Source organism: Solanum dulcamara, chromosome 4 (genome assembly GCF_947179165.1).
Source record: "Solanum dulcamara chromosome 4, daSolDulc1.2, whole genome shotgun sequence".
NCBI classification, from domain to species: Eukaryota; Viridiplantae; Streptophyta; class Magnoliopsida; order Solanales; family Solanaceae; genus Solanum; species Solanum dulcamara.
The window spans coordinates 19,520,285-19,544,716 of NC_077240.1; the positions used below are offsets into that span (position 1 = coordinate 19,520,285).

The window sequence follows — 24,432 nt, forward strand, 5'->3', positions numbered from 1 at the left end:
ACCATTTGTGTATGCTTCTTGTACGGCATATGGTCCATCCCATTTCGAGGTGAATTTTCCCTCAGACTCATGTGAAGTGATAGGTCTTTCTTACTGCAAGGACTTGATCTCTAACTTGGAAGCACCTCAAACGAACCTTCTTGTTGAATGCACGAGAAAGACGGGCTTGATAACATTCAAGATTTTGTTGATCTTCTAGCCTCTTTTCATCAAGTGCTTCTAACTCGGCAAGACGTAATCGAGCATTTTCTTCCTCAGTGAGCCTTTCTTGGATAGAAAGTCTTAAGGAAGGTATTTGACGCTCAAGTGGTAGGACAACTTCAACTCTAAAAGAAAGTGAATATGGGGTTGATTGAGTCGGTGTGCGGTATGTCATCCTATATGTCCATAAAGCTTCTTCCATTTTTTCATGCCAATCTCTCTTGGACTTGGAGATGACTTTCTTCAATGGATTGCATAGGGTTTTATTGAAAGCTTCAGCTAGACTATTGGCAGCAGCATGATACATAGAAGATTTGCATTGCTTGAAACCGAAGAGATCACAAATTTTGTTTATCAACTTGTTATCAAATGGCTTGCCATTGTTTGTTATTGTATAGCGAGGAATGCCAAATCAGTAGATGGTATTCACTCGAATGAAATTTACAACATTCTCCTTCTTCACTTATTTAAGAGCAACTACTTCATTCTCGATCAATGAAACCAAGTCTGGCCTAAACCGTCTTTGAACTTGCTTAATAGGGTGAGCACTATTCTTGACTGTCAATTGATAGACTGCTACTTTAGGATTCAAGCCAGGCATTTCTTTATAAGTCCAAGGGAAGACATCCCTATATTCTCTGCGTATATCCATTCAAAGCAACGTGTGGAGTGCGAAAGGAAAAAGGGAAGAGTTCTTCACAATCTCACATATTCCCTCCCTTTTTGTGCCTCCATTTTTCTCTCTTTGGTAAGCTTCAGATCTTGATTTCTCTTTTTCCGATCTATGCCTTTTGATTCAACTCCTCAATTTCAAACCTTGCATTCTTTAATTTACTGCATTTTCTTTGCTCCGATCTGCAATATTTTCGGACCGGTTGATTTATCATAGCTCGGTGTTCTTCCTTTTCGAATTTTGAGATTTGATTTTGTATTTTGCCGCTAGTTTTGCTTTGATCTGGTTAGAAATTTCTTTGGTTCTCTTTCAATTTCAATGACGGAGGTTTTGAGATTGTTCCATTCTTAATTAAAGGTTTTGAATTTGAGTCTCGGAGAAAATTCAATTGGGAGCGTCACTGATTTAGTAGCTAATTTCTTCTAATCTTATGTGACGAATTTTGCAATTCGATACTGAAATTTCTTCTACTTTCCATTTTATAAAGTTGTTAACGTTTAATCTTTTTCTCATCAGTTTTTTCATTTATATCCTTAAAAACAATTAAAGAAGTACCTTATTATATATATAAAATAAAGTAAACAAAACCTAATTGAAGTATGTAACTAAAAATTGATGACAATTTTAAGGACCATCTATGTTCCGCCTACAAACAAACTTGTATGGAAGATAATAACTCTTACCTAGAAAATAGGAACCATTCATCCATGTTTAACGCACGAGTCGTATATAAAACTGCTATAACAGTAAAAGGGCAGCCCGATGCACTTAAGCTTTCGCTATGCGCAGGGTCCGGGGAAGGGCCCGACCACAAGGGTCTGTTGTACGCAGCCTTACCTTGCATTTCTGCCAGAGGCTATTTCCAAGGCTTGAACCCGTGACCTCCTGGTCACATGGCAGCAACTTTACCAGTTACTCCAAGGCCCCCCTTCAAAACTGCTATAACAGTATATATTTTATATGTTGTAATTGATTTTGAGTAATTAATATTGCCATGTATGTGTAATAATTTTTATAAAATTGTCTATTTGTGTTTTTTTCACACTTCACTCAAATTCGGGCAAAAAGGAAATATGTAATGTGAGTTTTTATTTTTTTTTATTTTTAAATGAGGCAGAATGCCCTCGTAATGTGAGTTGAAACCCTAAAATGAGATACGGCTAATAGGAATGGCGAAGTGGAGAAACAACACTTGCTAAAAGAACATCAAAGTGATCCTCCTCTTGGAGCTTTCTTAGCAAGAGTTGTTTTCCCTCTTCTCATCTCCGTCTATGTGCCACTGTCGATCCATCGGTCTTCCATCTGCTGAGGTTTGCTTCTTCTGTTTGCTTAGTTAACTGTTATTTGTATGTTTGGAGGTTACTATTTGTACATCAAACTTCATTTTTTTTGTCCTTTTTGGCGATCTGCTCAGATATTTTTCTTATTTTGTTTTGGGATCTAAATGAGTTTTAGTTTTGGCTATTCGAGCTTTTGTAACTGTAATTCAGTTTATGTTGTCACTTTTGATATTTGCTTTGTCCCTTTACTCTTCATTTTTTTAATGAGGTTCAGGGAGCCATCTGCTATTTTAATACCAATAAGGTAACGAGAGTTTAGAAATTTATTTAATTGACAAAACTCTATGAAATGATTTCACATTGTACTCGAAGAAAATAAAGCTCTTGTTTAAATGAGATGTAAAAGGGAGTTCAAGACAGGCCATTATGGTGAAATTGATAGACACACTGCTCTTAGGAAGCAGTGCTATTGTATCATCTTCTAAAAAAGGATAAACAGATATTATAATGAAATCAACTCCCTATTTCCATTTTAGAATCATGTATTTAAGGGACTTCTTTTTAAAGATTTTTTAATGATATTTTCAACCTTAGCATATATTAACTCACATTTCCTTTTCGATCGTTTCATTTGTAATTACAATTCATTTGATAACCTATTTATTAGTCGGTGAAATTGTAAAACTATACTTTTAGCTAGAAAAGGGCATAATAGTTACTCACTTTTTTTCTGTATAACAGGTTTATCAGTTACTTGTTGGATTTCTTTTGGACATTTCCCACTTAGCAATATATAGGAACCATTCATTTTCCTTTCAGGGTTAATCTGCCTCACTGATCAGGATGATTTTTATCACCTCTAGATTGAGCTTTGACGGAGGAAAATTATATAAAGGCCATGTAATAAAGCATGTGTGTGAAAACGTTGATGCAGTAAGTGCTATTCCGCATCCCAGATTTATTCTTATTTATCACCTTGAGAATGCTTCTATTTTATTCACACTATGAGATTACTCTCCGCTTGCTGTCGACCTTACTTATTTATGTCAGCCATATGACTAGTAGTAAAAGAAGACTTGTAGAAACTTGCATAATGAGCATTTAAATAGAACAAAGCTGATTGATGGCTTCATTGTTCTGTTTTGATCTTTGTACCTTCTATCTGCTTTGCTATTTGCATGTTTTCTTGAAGGATTTTATTTGATTTTTAATAAGTAGGAAAAAAGCAGTAAAAACAGCCAGTAAACTGATAGCAGTTGACACCTTTCCTTTGTTGTAAGAATCTGTTACTTCCTGTGCATTCTCAATCATCCCAACCATAAAGTGAAAGGAAGCCCAAATTGACAAAGTTCCGCCTATCCCAAGAACCAAAATTAAACAATTGCATTGAAACTAAATATCCAATTCATATTGTTTTACAAGAGGATGCAACATATGGACTCACACATAAACTGAGGATGATTGTCATTTGATATATTTGAATGAACATGGTGAAATAGAGTGAAGTTCTCAACCAAATGATCTCCATTAAACATGCTCTTAGAAGTATAATAATTACTCTTACTTGTAAGAAAAAGTATATAATAATGACTGCCCTTGCAGTTAGACATAGGGGTGGCAAAATTAGGTAGCTAGATTGATCCATGGGAAATTTTGCCACAATACTGCTAATTACAATAATTAGGGAAAACACTATTGATTCAACACTATTTGTAAAATTACAATAATGTGTTCGCTATTCTTATTGACTGTATTTAGCATCTATGCTTCAGATAGGATGACAAACGCGTAATCACTACTGATTCAAGACAGGGGCGGCTCAAGCATCTCAGGGGTCTAAAGCCAAAAATGAATCGGAGGCGTTAGATTTTTATTTTTTAAAATAAATTTATTGAAAGTCTATTCTTCTAGCTTTTTAAGAGGTAGAATTGTTAATATATTGGAAATTATTTTCGAGATAACATATTTCTTTTCTTTCTTTTTAATGAAAATATTTACTTTTTTCTTCAAATTGAACTCCATCTGTTTTAATCATTTGACGGATTTTGACTTGATACAAAATTTTAAAAAAAGTAAAGAAGATTTTCAAAACTTATGATCCTAAATTAAAAATATGTTTTATTCACCAAATATCATTTAATCTTGTGGTCTTAAATATGTAATATGGAAAGTTAAAATTTAAAAAAATTGACAAAAAAGAAAGAAGAGCTATTTTTGAAACAACTAAAAAAAAGTAAGACAAATAAAAATCAGCATAATAATTTTATTATTATTAAGAATGAGGCCCCTCAAATTTTGGGACCTAAGGCGGATGCGTTATTGTTAAAGGCATCAAGCCGGCCCTAATTCAAGATATGATCATGATGAAGACTATTTGTATTTTTAAGCCTTCGATTCAGTAGCAAAAGGCATGGTCAATGGTCCAAAACCATGTTGAAGGCTGGCTTTCCACACTTTCTCGATATCAAACATCTTGTTACCACACTCATTCTCATTCCAACCTTCCAATGCATGCAAAATCCCGGCTATTCTCCATGCACTCATCACCCTTCTTGGTAGCCAGTTCTGGAATTATAACAAAATTAATCATGAATGTCCTAATTTTTTCTGGAAATTAAATGGCTTTTCTAACCTCACAAGAGACTACATTTTCATGATGTTTTGGGATAGTCATAGCTGGTATGTTGAAATAGAAGCAATCCTTGCGAGCTTTCCTTGGTGGAAATTGTGAGAAAGGAATGAACAATGTTCCTTCTGGGGCTTTCAATTGCTCATCTTCACTAAATCCCTCCCCTACTAGCCATATCTGCAATATAATACTTTAATCAAGAAGTATTCTTTTGGGTTGTTCTTGTGGGTATAGATGCGGGGGAGGGGAAGAAAGTGTTCTCTTTTTCTCTTTGAACTTTTTAACAAAATGGTTCAGAGATCAGCTGAATTATGGTTTATACCTGTGATGCATAAGATTTTGAGGGGACCAAATTAGTAACAACCTCAGGATTAAGCGTTGCTTTAAGTCTTTTGTACTCTTCTCCGTCTAGTATAACCTGTATATTAAAATTTCAATGAAAAAGAGACTGGGATACCAAAATCATTGTGGAGATTAATAATTTAATATATAGTCAAATATACCTGAGTTCCTCTGTGGCACATGGCTAGGGTAATGGAGTATGCAAATTTGGATAAACGACACCTAAGGACCACTTGGGAAGTTTCTCTAGGAATGGAGTTTAGGACTATGGCGACAGCTAAACTACTTCCATCCATCACTTCACTTTCAGCTTAGGAGGCCTCCTTATGTAAAGTTCATCATTGTTATTCAGCTGCTCTTCCTGCTAGAACATTACACTTGTGTATAATTGTTAGTATCAACTGAAACCTTCTATTGTCCGTCCAACAATATAGGGTGACGGGAGAATTCTTTTTAATTCATGTTATCCCTAATAGTCAATATCAGCCTTAGCTAACGGAATGCCATTCTCAAGAAAATTGTATTTTACTTGGGGTGGCAAAATAAAACCAAACCCGCCCAACCCAACCCAACCTGTTTAAGTTTGGGTTGGTTATTGACCCGTCCATTCATTAGCTCAACCTATTAAAAATTGGGTTGATATGTAACTCGCATTGACTCATAAATCTTGTTAAAATATTTTTTTTTTCAATTTGATATGTTATATATAATAATAATAATAAAGAAAAAAATAATTTTATTAAGTACTAAAATAGTTCAAAAGAACAAATAAAACAATTAAGCTTAGTAAAAATTGGGCTAGGTTGGGTCTTGACCCGTTATATAACCCATTTTGACCCAACCTAATTTGGGTTGGGTTGGGTTGGGTTGGATCTTGACCCAATAGTTGTCTTAACCCATTATGACTCGCCCAAACTTGACCCAACCCGCCTAATTGCCACCCCTATATTTTACGTAGAGATCATGCATTTCTGTTATAGATAAAGAAAGGATGAGACATTATTTGATTTTCGATAGTTTTACTTGCTTGATTTAGGAGTCCGAGGCTCAAAACTTTTACGCCTTTTTGATCGGCTTCCATAATAGCTTCCTCAATCAAGTTGTTAATAGTATCTCTTTGCCATTGCATAAAGTACTGAACAAGATAAAAAATTAGGCCAATTAATCTCTTTAATAATCTATAACCCAGAACAATAAGTTCTTACTTGTATACTATATTTTGGGATTGCCCAAGTTTGTATTTTGAGATTTCTGAATAAATTTCTCTCAACAACAAATGTGTGACTATAAAGATAAGTAATCAAAAACGACCATAGCGTGACAGGCCATATTAACCAAAAATACCACTTTGGAAGCTTGAGGCTTTGACGCCAAGGATGCAAGCCCTAAACGGAGATGGTAGATGAATTTTGGGGTTGTTAAATGTGTTGGGTGCACCACATCAGACAATTCTACTTTCCTCTCAAGTGACTTTTTATACAATGTATCTGAGGACTTATCCATTGTACCATACAGATAGTCATACATTGGCATAAAAAGTGAATAATTTGATCTAAATTGAGTGTGATGTAGTAAGTGGAACCTGTGCTATCACAGTATTAATATTAGTGGTAAAGAAAAAAAAACAGATTGTTCACAAATAAAAATTCTTCAGGGATTACTAGTCAGCTAGTCAGTAGGACAACAACAACATACCCAATGAAATCCAATAAAGTGGGGTCTGAGAAGCCTAGAGTGTACGTAGATCTTACCCCTACCTCGTGGAGGTAGAGTGACTGTTTTCGAAAGACCCTCGGCTCAAGTGAAGCAGGGAAATCGTTTTTTTTTTTTGAAAGAAGACTTGTGTTTCCTTTGAAGTTAGAAGCAAATATACATTTTCTGTTCACTGAGCCCTCTTAACTTTTGCAGTACACAAGTTGCATATCTCTTGTCACTTTTAATTAAACAGCTGTGCTAACATTTCTATTTCTGTTTTCCTCCATTGATATAATATGGTGTGGTCACTGAACTTTATCTTCTATTATTTATGTGCAGCTCGACTAATTTTATATACACTTGAGAGTAAGAAGAACCGGGATAGGGTGATGGCAGTTGCAAAGCTACAGGTCTCTGTTCGTCCTTTTAGCCGTTCTTTTGTCTCTTCAGCAAGAATGCTTGAAGAATCCATTAGAGCTGTGGTGGAAGCTAAAAGATATGAACAAATTCCTGATATTCTAACCTCTTCTGAAGGATCTCACCACAATCCGAATCCCTTTTCATTTTTATCCACTTTCCCTGAGAACACAAGTGTCAAAATTGTTGACGAAATTTTACAGTCTTTTACTCCAATCAGGCCTCGTTCTCGCCCTCAAATTGCATATTCCTCTCTCCTTTCTTACAGTCTCCAAAGCTCAAATCCTCTTCCACTTGCTCTTGCCATTCTCCAGCGTACCCTTCGCTCTGGCTGCATTCCGGTACCTCAAACTCACCTCCTACTCTCCACTGCATGGATTGAACGTCGGAGTAAATCCCATTCTGTTTCAAGCATATTGTTGGAAATGCAGGATATTGGATATGCACCTGATGGTGGCACTTGCAATTACCTGATCTCATCGCTTTGTAAGGTTGATAAGATAGATGAAGCAGTTAATGTATTGAAGGGCATAGGTCGTGCTGGTTGTAGTCCAGATTTGGATTGTTACGGTTCTTTAATTGACAGTTTGTCCGAGCTAAGAATAACGTCTTCTATCATAGATACATTGAATGAAATGGTTGCGATAGTTGGCTTGAGCCCCAGAAAAGAAACTTTGGTGAAAGCTTTGACAGCATTACGGGCTAACAAAGAGATATGGAGAGCAATTGAAGTAATTGAGCTTTTAACAAATGAGGGTGTGCATGTTGGGTTCGAGTGCTACGAGTTGGTCCTTGAAGGGTGCTTAGAGAACCGCCAGTTTATTTTGGCTGGAAAATTTGTGATAGAAATGACCAAGAGAGGCTTTATACCATACATAAGGTCAAGGCAAAAGGTTGTTGAAGGCCTGACAAGTATTGGTGAATGGGAACTTGCCAATGCCGTGAGGCAGAGATTTGCAGAACTAAGGTCGTAGTTTCATGCATACATGTGAATTAAGCTTTATAGAAAGGGATCAAGATCATCATCCATGTTGAAGGTATGACTGTAATTTCAGCACCTCCGTTGGGAGTCCTCTCAGAACCTAGGTACTGTATATCACTTTTATAGTTTGTTGATTAGTTTATCAAACTCAAAGCTCTTTATGCATTTTCATATGTGTTTAGACGGAAAATTATACACTTTTTGCTTCTGTGAGAGTATCATTCAGTGACATGACCTTATACTTCACATGAGTAAACTTGGTTTAATCGTTAATGGAAAAACAGAAATGTCAGTTGAATTATGTTACAAACGTCTAACCTCCTTTATATAGCTTCGGAAAAATTGTACTAAATTATATATTATGAATGTGAATTATGTTACAAGCGTCTAACCTCCTTTATACAACTTTGGAAAAATTGTACTTAATTATATATTATGAATGTTTGGACGTAGACTTTGGTCTTCAAAGTGGAAAGGAGAATTTGCTGTATTTTGTTTTCTAACTGAATTCTTAAAAATTAGAAGTCAATTGCTCATTTGGATTTCTGGAACCCAACTCTACTGGTATGTGAATCGAATGGCTTCTCATGGTTCAACGTTTATTTTGTTCATCGTTAAAGCATCCAATGATCTGTCACCTAATATATATATATATATATATATATATATATATATATATATATATAATCATGAAGTTGTTTAATGAGCATGGCTTTGTGATAAATTGATGATAAAAGAAACAATCTAATTATATAATCAATCCTCTGAATGTTTGGATACAGAAGTTGTATAGATTCTCCAGTAATTTGAGATTGAAATGTAGTTTGTTGAGTGTAAATCATGACTTCTCATTTCCGTTCAATAGTTTAAATTTTTCCTGCGCTGAGATATAATAAAAACATGTGATGAACTGTTAAAATCAAGAATTTTTGTTACTGTCCAATGTCATCCTTTGAAGTCTTTATAAAGAAAACCATGATAAACTTATAATAAAGGCGAAACCCATCGGTGACCTCCTAAAGTTGGCACCAACTTTCACTTAGACACCTTAACTAGGCTTTGTTCATTTTAGACACCTCAAGTAAGGCTCCGATTTGTCATTTTGACACTTTGTGCTGATTCGACACATTGCGTGTGTTGCACCCATTTTAAACGCGTGAAAAACATTTTTTTTTTTAAAATATATTTTTGTTGTTGTTGTTCTTCATTTCTGCCATCATTTCTTCTTCTTTTTCTTCTTCATTTCTTCTTCTTCTTCATTGCGTGTTCTTCTTTTACAAAACACAATCTTTCTCCATTTTCTTCAACACCCATTTGTCCAAAATCCATAAATTCCCCTCCCCCAATCTCTCCAGACGATTCAAGAATCGTTGATAGACTTGTTCACATATTCACTAAGCCTCTTGATTCATCAAAAAGCCAAGAACTTGATGAGTTGGGTCAAAGATTACTACTTATATTATTGAAGTTGTTCTTAGAAATCTGAGAAATTGGAGAATAGCCCATTTGTTTTTTAATTGGACTTCGAATTTTGTTGTGGGTTCTTTAAGGTTTGAATTCTTTAACAATTTCAAAGAAAATAATTTTAGATTTGTATTAATCTTGCCGAAAAAAATGGTGGTTCGTTGGATTTTTTGATCCAATTTGATTTATATTTTTGTTTGCCATTATAGCTCCATTTTTTCCTCTTTAAATGATATGGATAGCGTTGGGTGGGTGTTGGAGGAGAAGAAAATTTGGTGGGGTGGGGGAGGGGTTGGGGTGGGTGGGGTTGGAGAAGATAACGACGGGGTGGGTGGGGTTAATAGTTGTTAATTTTTATTTTTTTAAAACATTATTATTTGAATAAAAACAACGATCCAGTGAAATCCACAACGTGGGGTCTGGGGAGGGTAAAGTGTACGCAAACCTGACTCCTACCGAGGTAGGACGGTTGTTTTTGAAAGACCCTCAAAATCAAAATATATATATATATATATATATATATGCCACGTGTATTTATTTAATTTGTTGTTTTTGACACGTCAGGCGAGTGCATTACACACACTTAATATATTTTGGTGATTGTCAAAAAAGTGTCAAAATGACACATCGGAGCTTTACTTGAGGTGTCTAAAATGAACAAAGCCTAGTTAAGGTGTCTAATTGAAAGTTTGTGCCAACTTTAGGGGGTCACCGATGGGTTTCGCCTATAATAAACTGAGTTAAAGTTTCATGAGAGATTAAAGTTGAATTGAAAAGTTCTATTTGGCAATCTGGTATTTAATCATATTCTAATGTCTGCAAGTCATTTTTCATTTTTCAAGCATTTCCCAATAGAGAAACAGTTAGGTAAAAGTAGAGTGGTGGTATATTGTGAATCAACAAGAATAGGGATGGCAATGTGGCGGGGCGGGTTGCGAAACCTTAAATCTGCCCCGCCCCATTGCCATCCCTAAACAAGATTCTTGTTACAAGAAAAGTGATCTAGAAGGAGTTGAAAATTAGTTACATTTTGATGTATATAACCAATAAACCAATATGTGTTGGCATTGAAAAAAATTAAAATTTAAAATGATGGACAAGATTCAAGAAGAAGAAAAAATGTAAGAGAGAGGAAGTGAAAGGGGTGAGGGGGAGGGCTAAACTATTTTTATTATTTTTGATTTACTATTGGAACCCAAATTATATTAAGTATTATTTTAACGGAGAAGGGTCTAAAATGTCCTTAAACTATGGGATTTGGTACAATATTGCCCACCATCCACTTTATGAGTGTGACCCGTTAGAAATAAGAGTATTTTTGAGCCAAAAGGCTGATGTCAGGAATATTTGAGGGTTGAAAAGGTGAATGAATGATAGTTTTATACCAATTCAAATACTTAAAGAGCATTTTAAGCCCTTCTCTAAAAATAAAATGACAAAATACACTTGCACGTTATCTTTTCAATAGAGTTGAAGTCTAATACACAAAACTGTCCACCAAATGCACGCAGGGACTGTGTATCACCTTCTTGTTCTTCCTATTTCCTTCCCAAATCTGTAGTAATATCTCAAAAGGTTGATGGGTGTCCCAGGCATGGCCAATTTGATGCCAGCAAAATTCACTCGAGCATTAATTGTTGAGAGAGAATTATCAAATGTTTTGTTTTACAGCAGGGAGATTTGGCTGAAAAGAGGCTTTCAGCAGACCACTGGCCTGAATATTATGATACAAGGCATGGAAGATTCATTGGCAAGCAAGCTCGATTGTGTCAGACATGGAAAATTGCTGGATACTTGACCTCAAAGATGCTGTTGGAAAATCCAGACATGGCATCCAAGTTATTCTGGAACGAGGATTATGAGCTCCTTGAGAATTGTGTTTGCACACTAAGAGTGAATGGTCGCAGGAAATGTTTGAGCTTTGCTGCTAGATCTCAAGTAGGTCTCTAAATGTGTCCCCGTTTGTGCAAATGTTACCTTCAAATTAAAGGCATTTTCTTGTTCGAAATTTAACCTTTACTGGCTTAACAGACAGTTTGTGTTCTCTGCAAAATAAATTGTTAAAGGTTGTGTTGTAGTATATCATCGTAACTTTTGATTAAACCAGAAACGTGACACTGGTAGGTGTCATTCATCAATAGATTTTCTTATTTTGAATCTAATTATTCTTTATGTGTCAATGTTGGATGAATTGTTTCATTTAATTCTCATGCTTGCTAGTGCCTTCAACCCCAGCAATCCGTCCCCACCATTCCTATATTTTTAAACAAGTCAACTCCAACCTCAAAATGGTTAGAACTGATTTTGAACTCTTACTATTTGACTTGAAGTCTCGGCCTATCAGTGAAAAGTGAGGGTGATTCGTTGAACTGAAACACTCGTCATTTTATTACTTGGGGATTGTTCAGTAGCTGGATAAGAAACAAGTTATTCATGTGTTAAATTCCGTTTAACTTATACGACGTTTGGTAGGTAGATAAGAAATAAGTTATTCATATATAAAATTAATACGACGAAGGTGGACTGAATTCTTAATTCCAACAATATTCTAGCAATCATGGGTGTGATCTAGTAGTCCATGAAGTGAAGCGAACTATGGTGTCTCAAATTCAAATTCTAGTGGAGGTAAGAAACGCTAGATGATATCTTATCATCTGCCTAAGCTTTGATGAGTTGATTAACCTAATATATATGTTGGTAGAAGATAAAAATATACCTAATAAAATAGTTAAGGTGCGGCAAGCTGGCCAATACACTATTATCATTATTAAAAAAAAAAGAATATTTTTTGATTGGTAAAAAAGGAAGAATATTCTATTTGCTATTGTAATATTCATATTCTTTTTAACGTAAGTTTCATATTCTACAACGACTTAGAATGCTAATAGCCAAAGAAATTAGGCAATCAATAAGGGTGCGTGTTATTTCAGGAATTTGTGATAAAGACCCTTTCTAATTTTTATTACTCCAATATAGAAAATAATTTATTTTAGACAAAAAAGTATGAAAATAAGCTTTTATCACATAAAAGCATGTTAGCTAGCATAAAAATATCAACTTTGATGGTTCTTTAAGCGTTCCATTGTGCTTTCAAATTTGCTTTGACCAGAAAGTTAGCATTGAACTTTTAAATTGTTGTCTTGACAAGTACTCCTTTTGACCTTCTCTTCCATCGCAAAGTAAAGTTTTATAATTTGCTTTTGTAGTAAATATTTCTTTTATTTGGAAAAAAAAATGTCTATAAAGTATTTAGTTTTAAAGTCACACCTTTTTTTAATAGTAGATCCTAGAGAGCAAAAAATTAATGTAAACACTTTGGTATGTTTGGTACGTAGGAAAATGTTTTCGTGTAAAAACAAATGGATTTTTACTTATTCTTAGGTATTTTAGTAGTAAGGAGAAATTTTTTTTATTCCAGAAGCACTTAGGTATAATATGGACAAATACTATGACATTGGATCAGGACGCTGTCTCTAAATACGAACCCAAACCCTTGCTTCAATCCTGACTCAAAATCCAACCCGACCCTGACCTAAGCCTAACCCACGACCCGATAATCGACCCCATCCATGACTAGGAACCTGATGTCGACTCGAGACCTAATCCTGGCATAAGTTCAAAGACCCGATTTTGACCCTAACCTGCGATCCAACCTAGACTCAGTGGCAAGTTTTGTGTCAAGTCGCAGTTGCAGTCGGGATCGAGAGTTTAGTTTTGTGTTGGGAGTCAAATTGGGTTTGAGGTCGAGTCGAGGTTGAGAGTTAGATTGGGTGTTTGTTACAAATTACGATATGTGACGGGCATGGAATAACTTTAGGTTGAATATATTTTATAGCTTATTGTTGGTCTCATCTCCTTAACTAAACTGATTTAGAATCAAACCGTTTTTTTCGTGAGTGTTTTGTTCAAAAGACAACTAATAAATTGAAAATATGTAGTCTTACACATACCTATACAATTGTTTATTTTCCTATAGATTCTAAGATGTAGAACATGGCAGCTAGGCATGTGACAGTAAGAATTAGGTAAGAAAAATAATTGGGAGAGACGTAAGAATGTGATGGGCTGATAGAAAATTTGTAATTATGGTGAAAACAAGTCTTAGGGGTGAAGAACCAGAATCATAATCATTTATTATACCAACCTTCTAATTAAATTTTCCCTATTCACATTTCTTCCTTTTGAGTGTATTTGAAGTTTAATTAGGAATTTTTACACAAATATACAGTCTAATTATAAAATATAATATTTATGTAGTCTATATTTTCACATTACATATGCCATCGCAATTCAAATTAAATTGATTTAAAAAATCGATATTTGATTTGCTTTGATTTCAAATTTTGAAATTCGATATGATTTTGGTTTGGTTTTGGTTTTACTAAAAACAAACAGCAAAAATAACCCAACTGAATTGAGAAATTATATAAATTTTAAATTTTAATTAACTTAATTCTTTAACTTAACCATTTTCTCAAGTCCAACACTTAAATTTTGGTATCCCTCCCTTGGGTAGTTCCTCAATTGTTGAGCTTGGTTATTTTTTTGCTATAAAGATTTGATCTTTTGATCTTTGATATATAATGACTTTAGTTTTGTTTAACTAAATCACTTTACTCGTATAATAATAATTCTAGTATTGTTTAATTGAATCTACAGTAACTTTCCTATGGATTAATTGTTCATGTACTAGGTATGGATGTCTATCGAGATGCGTATGCCTTAACAAACTTATTATTTTCTAACCGAAAAAATCAAATCAAACCAAACCAAATTGACAATAACCAAACCGACTGTTATTCTTTGGTTTGATTTGGTTTGGTTTTAGAAATTTAAAAACTGACTAAGTTGGTTTGGTTTTTGTTTTAACCAATAATCGATCCAAATCGAACCATAAATACCCCTACTTATACACATGATATACAACATTTCACATTTACGATACATGTCGTATAAAAATGTATAAGAGGTGCTTATTGTCACGCCCCGGAAGGGTACCCTAGACATGACCGGCACTCAGAAACCATTACTGGCTCCCAAGCGAACCACTTGACCGATCACACATCCATTCATTCAATCAATCAGCGGAAGACTTAAAATAAAGAGATAATTAGGTGGGCAATCCCAATCAATAATCTAACTCAAGAAAGAAAGCCATGGGCCAATAAATCAAACTCCAATCTATGTCATTAAAATAGTCTGACAAGAATAATTCAAAAAAATAAAATACTTAATCGACCCATCGCTATCTAGTCTATGAAACATCTATCACTACAATCTAATTTTGCCAATGACAGGTTCATGGCTACCTCAAATCAGAATGAAAAGACTAAATTCAACACAAGAATAACATAAGTGGTATCCTCCGAATGTAGGGGAGGACTCACTAATAAGCTGAGTGTGAACAGATTCTCAACGGTGCGCCTATTGATGATCTCTTAAACCTGTCTCTGCATCATGAAATGATGCAGGTCCAAATGGACGTCAGTACATGGAATGTATTAGTATGTAATATGGCAGAATGAAACATATATCAAGGTAGAAAAATATCAGTTCAGATATCTCAAATCAGAAAGATAAGAGAGACTCAATCAAGGTGTCATAAGTCTAAAGTAAGAATACAGTTTAGACAGAGACCAATCATATACAATCCAATTCAATTTAATCACATATCATCCAATCCAATCATATGCAATCCGATCCAATCCAATCATATACAATCCGATCCAATCTGATAGAATCGTATACAATCCAATCACATACCATCCAATTCAATCCAATCCAATCCAATCATATACAATCCAATCCAATCATGTACAATCCAATTCAATTCAATCTAATCATTTACAATCCGATTCAATCCAATCCAATCGTATACAATCCAATCAACAATAAAGTCAAAGGGCTCAACTCAATAGATAAGCAAATTAGAATTTAGCAATGTTTTACAATTCGACTCAATCATCTACAATCTCAATCAAACCAATCATATCATGCACAATACACTCAATTTGGGAGTTTCTCTAACCGACAAACATCACCTATGAGCCAGTGATGTACAACAAGTCGATGTTGTTTCCACGTCCGTCCATACTTTGCCAGGGTATGAATGAATCAACCAAATCATGGATTCAATAATCAATCAAGTCTTATCATTTCAAGAAAATATAATAGGTAAACATCTGATACGGTACAATCCCTTCCTACGTTGGCTATGTAGTTCATGGGATTCAAGTATGGACTATACTCATACCCAATTCGGTGCTCAATACTCCTCCCAAGACTCAATATGCTCATATCTATCAGGTGAGCAAAATACTCAAAATACTCATTCAGTCTGTTTGGACTTGATTTCAAATCAACTCATTTAATCTCATTGGACTCTTTTCAAAACCCAATCAATCTAGTCTCATTGGACCTTCTTTCAAAATCAACTCATTTCAATCATCAAACTTTTTTTTAAAATTTGATACAATCTCAACTCAATGAATACAGTAAATATTAGATGCATTAAAAACATAATTTTAAGCTCCTCAACTCAATCTCAAAATAGACGTTTTAATGTAAAAATGCTCAACTCATTTATACTCAAAATACTCATGTTTGAAATGAAAATTAAGAGACTTCTCAAACTCAACTCACGCTTAAACTCTTTCTAAATCAAAGATGGAAATAATCATTCTTTAAACTCAAAATAGTGCATAAATAATTTATTCAAAAACGTTCACAAATCGTTTTTAAAACTCCTTATCAAACAATAATTTATACTCAAAATCCTCATAAGACTCCAATCAAATTGAATTATGCAAATTATATCATGTAGTCACATTAGACTCCAATCCACTCCATCTCAAAATATCACATCAACATTACCTATTCATCAATCATTTTACTTTAAAAAATAAACATCATTTACATCATCATCAAACATCTTGCTCCAAAATTTCTCATTTAACTCTATGTTCAATTTTATCAAACTCATTAAAAAAATACATCATTTCACTTTGAAAGCAATATAGTTTTTATTGTACATAAAAACCATCTATCTCAACCTCAAGACAAATTATGATAAAAATAAAATCTCATCTTGGTTTCATGTGAATGAATACATGAATCCTTACTCTCAACAAAACTCAACTCAAGAACATCTTTAATACGTATAAACTTATATACAAAACTAGATGGAAATTATAAATAACTCAAGAACTCAACTCATGGAACCTCAAACTCAACTCAACTCGAATCAATTAAGATGTAGGGCACGTGGATGAAATCAATCCAACGTTGTGAGTAGTCTTACATACCTAGAATGAAGATTATCTCACATGAAATCAAAGGCATGGCTTGAAGATCTTGAATCCTAACTCTTCTTCTATCCTCCAATTCTTACTCTCAATGCTCTTGGATATTTTTGGAGAGAAAAATCCTTAGAAAATTGATATGGGGCGGAAATGGTGATCCCTAATGTAGTAGGTTTGATATAGGATGGGTGAAAAAGGTCCATAATTCCCTTTTCTCAAGAAAAATTGAAAATGCTTTCAAAACCCTGCAGGCGCTATAGTGGCGCGCCGCCATCACACAAACTACTGAGGCTATTTCGGGCGCTATAGTGGCGCCGGGCGCCACTCTAGCGCCAGGCCTGAAATTGCTGCAGTGATAGTCTATAGTAAAATGGTCATAACTTTTGACTCCAAACTCCAAAAAATGCAATTTTGGGGCGTTGGAAAGAAGACTCAAAGACCTTTAATTTAATAGTTCATGGGATACCTAACTCTTAATATTATGAAAGTTATGCTCATTTGAAGTTGACCCTTATTCGAACTCAACCGAAATCTTAGCCGATAGAAATTCTTTAGACTCGGCTTGGTGTTAGAGATCCCTCATTAACCTAAACCACATCTAATACTCTTCAAATACTTAGGAATTGATCCTAACTCATAAATACAATTAGAAGTCACTCAGTTCGAATCTACACACGTATGAAGAACGGTTCGAGTCTTGGCGAAAAAAATTTGGAGTGTTACATTTATACACACTTTTACGATGAGATACAGACTTATATAAAAATTGTGTTTGGACTTTTATGAACTTCAACTACAAACTTCAAGTACATATTTGCAAATATCTTTTTACGACGAGTATAATCAAATACAATATATCTTCAACTTTAACTTCATATATTTTCAATAAAATAAAAATAAAAATATTTGATATCTTCAACCATTAAATGTATATGCATATCTTTTCAAAATCACTCAGTGAATTTGAATATATAAATATAAATAATTACTAAAATTTAACTCTTTATTAAGTGCAAACAAAATCTCTTACAAATCACCATATAAATAATCTTTTAGTCTAAAATGGAGTGTAGCTAAAAACCAAACCAGCTCTTTCTCCACATACCATTAAAAATAGGGAATTGTCATTGTTTAGTTTGCCAAAAAAGAAGAAAACAAAGGGGAAAAAAAACAAGTTTAAAGTACCTATCAAAGAGCCATGAGCATAAACAAGTCACACATTTATATTCTTATTTCTAGAACTGATTCTCGTACAAACAACAACCACTTCCGAATTGTAAACAAATAAACAATCCTATCTAAAATTGAATATGTCCCTTCTTTCTTAGTTTATGCTAAAAATGATGTACTTAATGATCAAAAGCGGATGCCTAAGATATAATTTGAAGATAGAAGTATTATTTGGACATGTATTTTTTTTAAAAAAATTAGTTATATTTTTTTCCTTATAAACGTGAAAACTTTGCAAGTTGTTAAAACTATTAAAATTTACTTAATTCTTATATAATCTTACTAAATGAGCAAATTATAATTCATGAATAAGCTATTGAAATATCTTAAGGTACCGCATTAATAAATCATATATTTATATATTTATTTTGTAAATAAAAAAATTACAATCACAAACTTTTAAATACACGTAATTTTATATAAATTCACTAATCTAATAGTAGCAACTAACCTTTGATGTAATTCTTTTACATTATATGAACAATTTCTTTACGTCAATAATGAGATTTTTTTTTTTAGAAAATATAAACTTATGAATTAAGTTTACATTTTAAAAAGTTTTGAAATCTCTAAATTTGTTTATTTTTTTTTAGAATTTGAAAGCATGGTCCCAAATTATATATCTAAACAGATGATTCTAAAATTATAAATTTAAATGAAATTATGTTAGGCTAGTCAATTCACTAAAAAGTGAAAAGAAGAAAAGAAAAGAAAAAAAAAGAGTAACCATTCAAAGGCAAACGTGTGGAGTGCGAAAGGAAAAAGGGCAGAGTTTACCTGTTCACCAAATTTGGTTTTTGGGCTATAAATATATCTCAAACAGACTCGGGAGTTGTTCACAATCTCACATATTCCCTCCCTTTTTGTGCCTCCATTTTTCTCTCTTTGGTAAGCTTCAGATCTTGATTTCTCTTTTCCCGATCTATGCTTTTTGATTCATCTCCTCAATATCAAACCTTGCATTCTTTAATTTACTGCATTTTCCTTGCTCCGATCTGCAACATTTCCGGACCGGTTGATTTATCATAGCTCGCTGTTCTTCCTTTCCGAATTTTGAGATTTGATTTTGTATTTTGCCGCTAGTTTTGCTTTGATCTGGTTAGGAATTTGTTTGTTTGTTTTTTTGTCTAATTATGTTTGAACAGATCTCTTGTAATTTCATCTGGTTTGCGTGTGCTCGATTTTGCACCGACAAATTTATTGTTTCTCCGTTAAAGATTTTAATTTTTTGATACTTGTGGGTTTCCGTTTAACTTGAGTTGATGCAGTCTGTTAGCTTGTTATATCTGTAACGCTTTGCGTCCTCTCAGAGTGATGAGTCTCTATGGTGTGACCAAAAACTTATACATTGCTGTACATCATTTAGTCCTGTAGTTTGTTGTGCTTGTAATGTTTTGCGTCCTCTCAGAGTGACGGGTGATCTCTTTCAATTTCAATGGTGGAATGTTGCTGGCTAATACGCTTGAGAATAGTTTAGGCTGGTACTTAGGAATGTATGTGAGCAGGAATAAATTCATGATATAGCAGCGGGTGCATGTAACCAAACATATTTAAAGACGTGGGTTCTGGCTTCTTTTCTTTTTTTGCTTTATTGTCATCTATTATGAAGATTGATGTTTTATAGTTCTACATTATAAGTGCTTCTTCAATCTTAGTAATGTACATTTTCTGGAGATATTGTTGCTGCAAAAGATTCTGTTTTTCTCTGTCAGTTGGATTTTTTTTTACAAAAGCTGTGAAATAGGAAGCCTATTAATGTGAACATGTTCAATTTTCTTATGTGATCTGAATCTGGAATATAATAAGTGAAGATTCTAGCATCTGATCTCTATATCTTCTTGTGATAGATAAATGAAAGTGCAAGTCTTTTCCTTCAAGATGTTCACCCCCTCCTTTTTTTTTTAGTGTCACTGTGGCTTTCTTTGCTGCCTTACCCTTTTTTGAGTTCCTATTCACTTACTTTAAACATAGAAGAATGTGCATGTAACGTTCCTGAGTAATTGATTGAGTCGGTCTTACTGCAGACAATTTCATAAGACCAAGTTACCAGACATTCATGGGGACTGTTGTCGATTCTGTTAACCAGGTAGCTTTCTTTACAACTAAATGTGCTAAATATATCTAAAGAATATTCTTCTTACCTTGATTATTGGTGTCCACTCCTATTGTTAATGTGTTCTCATTTTCATATGGTCTAAGCATCTGGAATCTAAACAAAAGTGAAATGCTTTCTACACCAGACAGCATTATTGGAGGGATGCTGGACCTTTAAGCTATCACTAAGTTCTCCATAGTCAAAATGAATTGAAAGAAGTTCTATTATAATTAAAAAAGCTTGCAAAAAAAATTATGAGATTTCAAGACTTTAAATAGTGGAGTTGCGGTGTCCAGTTCTGGTGTCTTGCAACAGATGGGGCTACAACAATTGCACTGTGAATTTAGATACCGATTTTCTAGATTTGCAGCATGCATGTACCAACGGCAACACCAAGAAACAGTGGAAATAAGGGTCCAACTATTTTCCCCCCTGAAGTTCTAAATTTATAAAAAAGTTCTCATATAGTTCTATGAATACTTCTCGCTAGGCATTTATTCTATTATCATAAAAAACATTATTGTTGGATATTGAAATTCCCCCCTACATAAATTACCACCTCCACTCTTGATAAATAGTATAATTATCCATGATTTCTGCTCCCGCAAAGTATCACCCAGATGCCACATTGCTCCTTAGTTTGATATTTTCTTAATGATGAATTGCAGGAAGCAGGAAGCCTGCCAACCAACAAGAAGGTCACTGTTATTTTTGTTCTCGGTGAGTTTATCAACATCAACCTCACATGATCTTGTGGTATTCTCGATACAGCACCTCATAGTGTGGCAAAGTATTTTGGCCCTATATGTAGTAGTGAGGATTAGAGGTGAAACTCACTGGACAATCATATGTTTTCTATTGTAGCCGTTATCCGATCTACATGGTCAGTTAGTGCTGCCACTAATTCCAATTATAATGCAGCTCTTAGCAGTTATAACTATCTAACTTTTAGGCTTTGACACCATACTCTAGCTCCTTTGGTTCAAACTGCCACAACCCATTTATTATGATAATACACGATTGGCTGTATGACCATTAGGATCCTTTGGGCATTTACATCCAGTTTTGATCAAAATGAAACAGGAAGCTATATTGAAGGATGGTTGTAAAAGCCAGATCAGATAAGTTTGGGACAATTCTGACTCTAGCATAGATTGTGATGGTAGAATTGATTTTCTGAAGTCACGGGGCTTCATCTTTGTGATTATTTACATACAAGTTGACAGAAGGAAGATTTTGTTGTAATTGACTTGTGAGGTTACTTAAGAAAATTTGAAGGAGGTATATCAATTTCACCCTCAAACTTAATATCCTCTTAAGCTAGTTGCTCTGCTTCTTCTTTATCTAACTCGCTCAAGAAAGAGTGTTTGGGCATTGTGAACAAAAGATTTATTAGGAAATATCCCAGGGTGATGCAACCTGTACTGATTTGTGGATCAAATATGCATCCTCATTGGACATGGCATATTTGTTGATGCAATCTGTACCATTGATATTGGATTTTATCCTGTGCTAAGATTTGTTTTCTCTATTTACTTGGACAGGTGGCCCAGGCAGTGGTAAGGGCACCCAGTGTACTAATATTGTTGAAAACTTTGGGTACACCCATCTAAGTGCTGGTGATCTTCTCCGAGCAGAAAGAAATTCTGGTTCCGAGAATGGGTAGGATATCTGTTTTTTGATTGTGTTGCTTTATCTTTCTCTGTACTTTTTACCCTTTGTCATTTCAACCAACATTCTGTGATAGCTGTTTGTTAAGTTGCATCATCTCTTTGAGTTTTGTTCAATAGCTTCAAGCAATGTTTATTGTATACAAAGGATTAATCCTCAGTACTGTGCTTTTGAATGTGGTGCATAGAGTTTGAATTGTCATAGTTTTGTTTGTATTTCATTATATTACTAGAGTATTGCTTATTGTGTGTCAGCATTGTAAACTGTTCATTTCTTCTATGTACAGGACGATGATTTCGAACATGATTAAAGAAGGGAAAATTGTACCATCAGAGGTAACAATTAAGCTTCTCCAACGAGCAATTGAGGAAAATGACAATGATAAATTCCTTATTGATGGTTTTCCCCGGAATGAGGAGAACCGTGCTGCTTTTGAGTTAGTTGTGAGTTCCTCAGTACCCCACCCTCTTTTAGCTGCATCTTGAGGATTCTCCTATTTAGTTAAGAGTGTTAAAATCTGACTATCACTCTTTAATGTCTCCCAGACTGGAATTGAGCCTGAGTTTGTGCTCTTCTTTGATTGTCCTGAACAAGAGATGGAGAAACGCCTTTTAGGTCGTAACCAGGTTAGACATTAATATCTTGGTAGAAGACTTCTCGTCATGTTTACAGTACTTTAAATCTTTATGGTATTCTTGTTTCTTCTTTGTTAATCTTCTTTCCTAGTATCATTTTTGGTTTTCTTCTCATAAACTTTGAAATTTTTGTTCTTTAGGGAAGAGAAGATGATAATATTGAAACAATAAGGAAGCGATTCAAGGTTTACATGGAATCTAGTCTACCTGTTATTGAATATTACCAGTCCAAGGGGAAGGTTCGAAAGGTACAGTTTTATCTTTCAGCCTCTTTACTATCTTCCTCCCCTCCACCACAGAGGGGAGAGAGAGAGAGAGAGACTCTGCATATGAAACAGAAATTGACATCTTTTTTGCCTTCAGATTGATGCTGCAAAGCCTGTTGGAGAAGTATTTGAAGCAGTTAAAGCTGTTTTTTCCCCAGCTAATGAGAAGGTAAAGTACTAATGATGGTTTAGTGAATGTTATAAGGATATGAAGACCTAGTAACTTGCATGAAAAATGATATCTGGCGTATGTAATGTAATTGGGAGGTAAATGTCCTGTGTTGCAAATGTTAGGGCTTGTGCAGAGCTAGATCTCTTCTACATTATGAGATTAGTAAACTAACACTTTGTTGGGAATCCTATGAACTTGTTTGAAGTGATACTGGGATAACTGTCTTTTTTTTTTTTTATGATTCTTGCCTTACAAAGTTCAAACAATTTCTCAGTTTCAAAAAAAGAGTTCAAACAACTTCTGCCATCTATTTTGAGTTATCATGATTGGTATGGTTAGATTTGCTCCTAAATTTTGCCTTATCCAGGAGAACGGTCTCCATAATAATGGAGTATATTAGATGATTCACTGTGGTTGGCTGTTGATTGAGCTCATAATATGAACAGATCTTCAATATATTTGTATAAACAACAATTAGGCTTCAGTCTCTAATAAGTTGGGGTTGGCTATATGAATCCTCATTAACCATATTTTTATCCAATTAAAATTCATCTTAGACCAGCATTTTATACAAAATAAAACTGAAGAGTACTATTAGTTCTCTTAACTTTTGTCTGTTATAAAAGTCTCTACCAGAGCTAAGAGACTCCTGGAAAGCATTGGACCTAAGTAAACGTACTTACATGGCTAAAATATATTCCCAATTGATTTGTATGGACAGATATTCTGTCTTTCCATTATGCCCCGTCTTTATTTGATTGTCAAAATAATCAATTTTTGGTTCTGCACATCTTTTATTTCCTTTTTCTTGGAATTTTATACAGATTTTTCTTGTATGTTACAGGTTGCTGCCTGAAAATTCATTAGTAGAGAGGCATCACGATTAAGTATTATGGTAATTGAGAACTCTAAACTTGGGCGTGCGTTAATGTGTGATCTGTTTCTGCTGCTCTGAAATGATTTTAATGTTAACTAACCTTTTCTTTTGTCATTCCATTCTCTCCAGGTATATCAGTATTGTTTGCATATTGGTGCTTGCTGTGCGTCTTCAGCCAAACGATGTATCTTTATAGATATCACTTTTATAGAAGTTTATGCAAAATTTTCTCTATTTTATCCCTCTCCATTTTTTGTTCTTTTGAAGGAAACACAATGTTGTATTATTGGCTTATTGTCTCTGTATTGTTATCATTGTCGATTCTGAATTCTGATAAATAAAATTATAAGAGTTTCTCTCCCTCTCTCTCTTTGCTTTCTATAACGAACAAATACTTAAAACTCAGTAATATTTATTATTTGGCTAGTTAAATTTAACAATGTCCTATCTTGCCTTGGATTTTCTCCACAGAACAATCTTTTGGCAAATAACGTTATCATAT

The 24,432-nt window shown here is 34.2% G+C and overlaps 2 protein-coding genes and 1 pseudogene across 10 annotated transcripts; 2 read left to right on the forward strand and 1 right to left on the reverse strand.

Annotated features, from left to right (window-relative positions):
- The first annotated feature begins 2,003 nt into the window (after positions 1-2,003).
- Positions 2,004-11,763, forward strand: LOC129886810 (pentatricopeptide repeat-containing protein At1g06270). Of its 8 annotated transcripts, none has more exons than XM_055961664.1 (4): positions 2,004-2,184; positions 2,896-3,087; positions 7,160-8,323; positions 11,355-11,763. In XM_055961664.1, exon 3 carries the CDS (start codon positions 7,210-7,212, stop codon positions 8,209-8,211), a length of 1,002 nt encoding a protein of 333 aa, XP_055817639.1. In that variant the 5' UTR covers positions 2,004-2,184; positions 2,896-3,087; positions 7,160-7,209; the 3' UTR covers positions 8,212-8,323; positions 11,355-11,763. The 8 variants fall into 8 exon arrangements, with proteins under 8 accessions (XP_055817639.1, XP_055817640.1, XP_055817638.1 ...); XM_055961665.1 differs by having other exon boundaries at positions 2,974-3,087; positions 11,195-11,763; XM_055961663.1 differs by having other exon boundaries at positions 2,974-3,087.
- On the reverse strand, positions 4,529-7,107 carry LOC129884077 (very-long-chain aldehyde decarbonylase CER1-like; annotated as a pseudogene).
- Positions 11,764-18,951: 7,188 nt separating the features above from the next.
- LOC129886811 (UMP-CMP kinase 3) lies at positions 18,952-24,290 on the forward strand. 2 transcript variants are annotated; one of them, XM_055961672.1, is made up of 10 exons: positions 18,952-19,102; positions 20,239-20,300; positions 20,978-21,029; positions 21,854-21,971; positions 22,267-22,423; positions 22,526-22,606; positions 22,756-22,863; positions 22,979-23,050; positions 23,898-23,948; positions 24,060-24,290. In XM_055961672.1, the coding sequence occupies exons 2-9, from the start codon at positions 20,271-20,273 to the stop codon at positions 23,907-23,909; spliced, it is 630 nt and encodes a 209-aa protein (XP_055817647.1). In that variant the 5' UTR covers positions 18,952-19,102; positions 20,239-20,270; the 3' UTR covers positions 23,910-23,948; positions 24,060-24,290. The 2 variants fall into 2 exon arrangements, with proteins under 2 accessions (XP_055817647.1, XP_055817646.1); XM_055961671.1 differs by lacking the exons at positions 18,952-19,102; positions 20,239-20,300 and adding an exon at positions 20,522-20,723.
- Positions 24,291-24,432: the final 142 nt, after the last annotated feature.

Bases quoted from the DNA above. Each gene is read 5' to 3' on its own strand.
- LOC129886810 (XM_055961664.1), top strand. From the start codon at position 7,210: ATGGCAGTTGCAAAGCTACAGGTCTCTGTTCGTCCTTTTAGCCGTTCT.
- LOC129886811 (XM_055961671.1), top strand. From the start codon at position 20,625: ATGGGGCTACAACAATTGCACTGTGAATTTAGATACCGATTTTCTAGA. The intron at 21,030-21,853 runs GTGAGTTTATCA...TTACTTGGACAG, and splicing joins CACTGTTATTTTTGTTCTCG to GTGGCCCAGGCAGTGGTAAG. The intron at 22,424-22,525 runs GTGAGTTCCTCA...AATGTCTCCCAG, and splicing joins GTGCTGCTTTTGAGTTAGTT to ACTGGAATTGAGCCTGAGTT.